General features: G+C 32.0%; 1 protein-coding gene across 1 annotated transcript; it reads right to left on the reverse strand.

Annotated features, from left to right (window-relative positions):
- Window positions 1–2,323: 2,323 nt before the first annotated feature.
- LOC130950721 (transcription factor bHLH111) lies at window positions 2,324–6,756 on the reverse strand. The gene is made up of 7 exons (XM_057879281.1): window positions 6,381–6,756; window positions 5,151–5,925; window positions 4,755–4,886; window positions 4,180–4,251; window positions 3,944–4,009; window positions 3,070–3,108; window positions 2,324–2,655 (listed from the first exon to the last, which is right to left on the reverse strand). Exons 1-7 carry the CDS (start codon window positions 6,674–6,676, stop codon window positions 2,485–2,487), a joined length of 1,551 nt encoding a protein of 516 aa, XP_057735264.1. The 5' UTR covers window positions 6,677–6,756; the 3' UTR covers window positions 2,324–2,484.

The raw sequence follows: 6,756 nt of genomic DNA on the forward strand, positions 1-6,756 counted from the left end.
CCGAGGTCCAGCCTGAGGTCGTTAATGTGGATCTTCCTCCTTCGTCTCCTAGGGCTATTCCTGCTGTGCCGATCTTGGTCCATCCTCCAACACCTCATGTATAGGGTAAAGACGCTGATATTGGAGAAGACCTTAACCCATTGCTTGGCACTACTTAGTAGTTTTTTAGGGCTTCCTTTTGGCTATTCCTTGATGGCTCGACTTGTAGGTCTTTAAACCATTTATTTTTGTAATAGCTAGTAGCTTTTTTGAACACTTTATTTTATAATAGTTATAGTTTTAACGATTTTTTTGAAGTTGTATTCAAATCACTTTGGAACTTTAAAGAGCCTTTGTGCTCCTTGAATAATGAAGCGAGGCCTTTTTTGGAAGCTAGGATTAGTTTTTGGGCAGTTTCTTGGTTTGGTAGTGTACTTTAGCAACTTTTTCGATGCTGTTTCTTTATTGATATTAAGTAGTGAGTTCATTTGTATGGATTTCCTTTTCAAGTTCTGACTTTGTGTAATCAAACTTTGCTACTACACTTCATTTTTTATTCCACCTTATAATTGAGGTTGGTTTTCACTAATTGTTTATATAACTTCTTACATTAATTTGTACCTCGTTGTTTCATCTTGCTAACCATTTTAGGTTGGACAATGATTTTTGCAGTTTGTCGAGTTTCAATTAATGCGTTTTAATAGGGAACATTTGAATGAAAACAGGAATTTTATTGATAAATTAGCAATTTCTTTACATAAACCTACTTTAATTAGGGCTTGAGTACCCTTAGCATTTGCCTTGGTGCCTCGTTAAAATTCTCTTCAGGAGAAATTATTTTTTTAGGAAAAAACTTTTAAGGTTGGAAAAAATAGTACACCAGGAAACAAGGCTTACTTCCTAACTGTAGTACTTCTTTAGGTTAGACATGTGCCAAGACCTCAAGAGCTCCCGTCCTTGCAGGTCGGACACCTTGTAGTAACATTTTTCTAAGACTTCAACAATCTTGTAGGGTTCTTTTTAATTTGCTGCTAGCTTCCCTTCGCCTGCCTTCTGAACTTCGATGTTATTTCGGATCAATATGAAGTTGTTTGTGGTGAAACTTCTTTTGATTATATCTTAGGGCCATCATTTGTTTTAGTGCTTCCTTTCTAATCTGAGCTCGTTCTCGGATTTTTGGGAGGAAGTCGAACTCCTCCTTTTATGCTCGAGTATTGGTCTCTTCATTGTAGAATATGACTCGAGGTGATTATTCAGCAATTTCTATAGGGATCATGTCTTCCGTTTCGTAGACAAGTCGGAAAGGAAACTCCCCTGTTGTGGAATGAGGAGTTGTCCGATATGCCCATAAGACTTGGGGAAGGTCGTCTGCCCATTTTTCCTTTGCTTCTTGCAATCAGCGCTTCAACCCGACTAATATGACTTTGTTGGCCGCCTCAACTTGTCCATTGGCCTGAGAGTGTTCCACTAAAGGTTGAGTCAGTAAACCGAGTTCCATTATCTATGGTGATGAAGTGGGAAACTCCAAACCTTATGATAATTTTTTTGTAAAGGAACTTTCGACTTTTTTGGGTAGTGATAGTTGCCAGCGGTTCCGCCTTGATCCATTTAATAAAGTAGTCAATCCCTACTATATATAAGGTACTTGCCTTGCCAGAGGGTTACCTGAAAGTTGATGTGGGCCTGGACGTGAAGTCCCGACTCCTTATAAAGCAACGTCCGACTTACTCTTGTGCTGAATTACCGTCGTCCGAGTTCTTCGTGAGAAGGTGGGGGGTGGTACCTGCAAGAGATTGCAATACTTAAGTTAGCAAGGACTTTAGACAGGTTTTTAGTAGATTAGAACGTGAATATACCTTAGGAATGTCAGTATATTTATGGTTGAGTCGTTAACCACTTTTGTTGGAGTAGTTCCACATTTGTTGGTGGATAACTGTTCCTTTATCTTGGGAATTGTTGAAATCTATATCTTTCAGAAAAAATAAAAATAATTGGATAGATTCGCGGAGGCAGTTACTTGCTTGAGCAAGTTGAGTTGAGCTCGTTTTGTAGCGTCCGACCTCTTCAAAGAAGTCGGATATACGATGGAGATCACATTTTTAGATTGAACCTTTTATATTTATTGGATCTGACTTTATTTATTGGGTTAGAGTATGAACAATAGTCATAAATTTTAATTCTTTAAAGTACCAAATTTGATTTTGTCTAGAATCATATTTAACTACTATTTTCATTATTTTCATGTTTTTATTATTAAAAAAAAATAATGAAACTATTTGCAGTATTTATATACTTAATAAAAGATATATCAAAAGTATTGTAGCACAAAACCTATATATATATATATATGAATTACATTAAAACAAAAAGTTATTTATATTAGAATATCACCATGGGTACATATGTTTTATTTAACAGACCTTTGTAAAATGTTTCCCAAGAGCAAACCAAACAAAAGTACTATATTAACATTTATATTAGCCATGCATAATGACATTTCAATTTTCACCTATACAAACATCCTCTGTATGCTGGTGTCCAATAATCTGGTCCACTGTTCTCTCTGTAAATAAGAGGAGTACATGAAGTTGGAACTAAACAAAGTCCTCTAGTCCTAAGGTCTAATTTTGCATCCTCTTTATGGTGATCTTTTCTATCCAAGCTTCCCCATGGATCCTATATTATTAAGTAACACCAAGAGAAAAATCAACAATAATGCCATTAATTTAACAATGAAGAGTGAAAATTTGATAGATGTGAAAAAATATTGTTCCTCCCATTTTCAAATAAGTTGTTTAATTTTAAAATTTTTATTTTTCAAAAAAATAAGTATTCACTTAATAAATCAATGTCAAATTACTTTTTTTTGTTCAGTCATGCTCTAGAAATAATAATAGAGAGAATAAATTAGTAAAAAAAGTATAATAATTAAAGAGAATAATTATTTTTATTAAAGACAATTTTAAAACATATTTTTTATTTTTATAACTCTAATACATTTTAATCACTTTCTTAATTCAAATAAAAATTTAAAAGTGGACATTATTATTTGAGAAAAGAGAGAATACATAAGAGAAGTTTCTTAATTACCTTGTGGGAATTAGACTTCAAGTAAGGGTTGCTTAGTAGCTGCAGCAAGCACATGCAAGAATAATTATTATTGTGAATGTAAACTATCCCAATATATGTTAAGGGAATAAATTAAAGCAACATAGCTCTTAATTATGATTATTTTTCATAGTACAAGATAATTGTTTGCGTCATATATATATTGGTTCACAAGAAGATTAATTAAGTATATCTTTCACTCTTATTCTTTACATAATGTGTTTTCATAAATAACTTTGTAATTTCTTACCCCCCAAAAGAAAAAAAAGTTTGTAATAATTCTTATTTTTGGAATAATTTATTGGTTGTCAGTTCACGTGACAGGTGTGGTGTGCTTAGTTATATGCCTATAATAAACTTTAGCCTATTCCAGAAATTATTAAGCAACAATTTGAGAGTTGGACATGAGTTCCTATAAGAAAAGACGAACGTAACGAGTGGCTATTACCAAGTCGATTAGGAGCTAAAAGAGTGGATTGACTTTGTTCCGTCTAATTGTTGACGACAATGTCGGAGATAATTACGATTTTTTTTAGTGTTTGTATTATAATTCAGAACTTTTGAAATGTTCCATCTTCCTATATTGAGCCTTTTGTTTCAAAAAAAAATTAATTTTTGGTGTTTATGGTACAAATAAAAGTGTACGTTGCTATAATTGTGCATGTTGTTCATGGGATAGAGGGAAAATGTGTTCTTCTTCAGTGTAACATTAAAAGAATGGGGAGAAAAAAGAAGAAGAAGAAAAAGGAAATTAAAAGAAAGCAACAATAATTGGTGTATTATTATATAATTATATTTAGTTGCATTAGCATAATGATTCAATAATGAAGGAAACTTTTTTGAAAGTGATACGTACCTGGACTTGTTCTTGAAGAAACTTTATGTACCCAATTGCTTCAAACAGCACCGAAGCTGTGTCTGTCTGAAATTCAAGAAAGAAAATTGGATCACTATGAAGTAGTAGGTAGTGAGAAAAGTAGAAAGCACTGTTAATTATTTATTTAAATATATACAAAGTTGAGAAGGAAAAAAAAAGTGAACAAATAAAGAAATAAAAAGGAAGAAATTAGTGCAATCCGTAGTAACAACAACCTTTCCAAATGGAGACACAATTTGTTGAAGGGCTGTGATCTTGTCCCCCAGCTTGACTTTGGGTGCTTGCACCTTTTAAACAAAATAAAAATGAATAGAAGCTTCTTATTAATTTTAAATAAACAAGTTTCTTTTTCTTCATTTTCTTTAATTTAATTAATATAATTCACATTATTAAAAACTAAAATCAACTATTATGTATTTTTGTACAAATATATATGCAGTTCAATTTATTTTTAATATATATATTTTGATGTGTATTATCTATTAATAGTTAATTTTAGAATAAATTATTATTTATATTTGTAAAAGATACAGATGATAGATGTACCCATATAAAAATAAAATTTTCGTGTGTTAAGAGTACTCGGACGTTGGTTACACGATTGGTCCGTTAAGGTATTCTTAGCACACAAAAACTATTTTCTGTAAGTACAATTGTCGTTTTATTCTTATATAGATATATTTGTCTTGTATCCTTTATAGATACAAATGGTAATTTATTCGTTAATTTTAAGAGGTGATTTTAACATATACCTATGGTAGTTTTTCATTATATATATTGTTATGTATACCTTTGTAGAAGAAGCTGTGGATGTATCTTGCTTAGGCTTCTTCAAGATTGCTTCTGAAGATTCTTCAGATCTTTTCTTCTTTACTTCACGAGCTGTTGTCCCCTCTACTCTTCCATTATTACTTCTATTTATCTGCATATTTTAGAAAACACACTTAATTAGTAAACTTTTTCTTTTTTTTTTTATTTTTTTAATAAAGATAATGTAAGGAAATTAAAGGAGTATGAGAATTGATATGAACACTTGTCTTCAGATTTAAATAAGATGTAAGATTCTTAATTAACTACTAAATTTTGAGTTTAACTGTAAAAAATTAACTAACCTAGCAATTAATATACCAATTTTGTTAATTCAACCATGCATTATTATTATTGGAAGGAAAGAGTATAATCTCACCGGGGAAGTTGTTTGAAGACCTTGGTGCTTCTTTGATTCAGATAAATTATTGATGTATTTGATATTAGGCTTTTGTGCATGGATTCCAAGAACTGGCCTCCCAAGCCTACTATTAAAGGAAATAACATCTGAGATGTTTCTTGTGCATGAAGAAAGGTTTGGCAAACCATGGTAAAATTTATTACCACTACTATCTCCTCCTCCCATCACTGAAGAAAGACCATTAATTAGTCCATTTTGAAATCCACTATTTGTTTGATGATGATGATGAAATTCTTCCTTCACCTTTGTGGGATGATCATAGCTACTGATTGGAGGGTATGATGTGGAATCTCCAATAAAAACTTGTTGCTTGAAATTACAATTAAGGTCATGATGATGATGATGATTATTATTATTTGTTGGTGGATGATCAAAGTGGCTACTACTAACTTCAGGGTCAGGTGGGGCAATAGACCAAGTGCTAACAAGATTAGATAACTTAGTCAACCTTTCATTATTCTCAATCAATGCATCATCACTGAACCCATTATTATTATTATTATTATTATTATTATTATTATTATTCAAGTGCTTCTCAAAACTGTTGTTGAATGATGAAGAAGTTGATCCACCACTATATTCCCAACTAGTAGTGGTGTCAAGTTTCTTCAAGTAGTCACATGCCGGTTCTTCAAACATAGAGCTTGTCATGTTCTTAGATGATAGTGCATCCAGAAACTTCATTTCTCCCATTTCTTCATTGTTGTGTAACTCCCCGTTTGATCCAACAGCTCTATAAATTGTTTAAAAAAAAAACACCAAATTAACCTTAATATATTTAATCTATGTGGGTGCATATCAAAATCCAATTTTGATTTTTTTGGATTCAAATATACAATAAAACAAAATAAATATTAAGGGTTTTGTTGGTTTGAATGAAATTAGAAAAAATCTTAGTTTCATATAGTATGAAAGCATTGACTAATTTGTGGATTGGATTAGCAAAATCTATAGAAGACAGAAAAAAAAATAGTACCTTAACCCTATTTAATAGGCTCCTGTATATATAAATAAAACCTTATAGCACCCTATATTATTCCACCTAAATAAAAGTTATTATCCCCTTTTCTCTAATTCTCTCTCTATATATACATATATAAACACTTGAATAACAATAAACAAAGTGGTTTAGAAACTATATCTGTATAAAAATCATAGAAATTTGAAGGTAGGTATAGTAGTACTCACGATAGAACATGATTCCAAAGATGATTATCGTCAGCATGTTCGGGCAAGAAGTGGTTGTTGTTGGAGGAAGGATGAAGAAGCCTTCGGGAAGAATCAACAGTGAGGGTTGAATGGTTGGAGGCATTAGTGAAAGATGTTGAAACAGATATATCCTCGTCACAAGAACATGATGAAGAATTATTATTATTATTATTATATGCGTTAGTATTAGTAGCATGATTTGCATGGAGGTACCACCAATTGAAGGAAGCAGGAGAAGTGGTTGCAACTGAGTTTCCACCACATCCTTCAGCCATAGATAGATAGGTAGCTAGCTAGGGTTATTGTGTGTATGAGTTTCTTTCTTTTTCTTTGTGTTGGGGTTTGTGGGAGTGGG

Source organism: Arachis stenosperma, chromosome 9 (genome assembly GCF_014773155.1).
Source record: "Arachis stenosperma cultivar V10309 chromosome 9, arast.V10309.gnm1.PFL2, whole genome shotgun sequence".
In the NCBI taxonomy this organism is placed as follows: domain Eukaryota; kingdom Viridiplantae; phylum Streptophyta; class Magnoliopsida; order Fabales; family Fabaceae; genus Arachis; species Arachis stenosperma.

Coding starts and splice junctions, on each gene's coding strand:
- LOC130950721 (XM_057879281.1), bottom strand. CDS start 6,676: ATGGCTGAAGGATGTGGTGGAAACTCAGTTGCAACCACTTCTCCTGCT. Junction 4,887..5,150: donor GTCTTCAAACAACTTCCCCG/GTGAGATTATAC, acceptor TAAAATATGCAG/ATAAATAGAAGTAATAATGG. Junction 3,109..3,943: donor TTCTTCAAGAACAAGTCCAG/GTACGTATCACT, acceptor TGCTTGCTGCAG/CTACTAAGCAACCCTTACTT.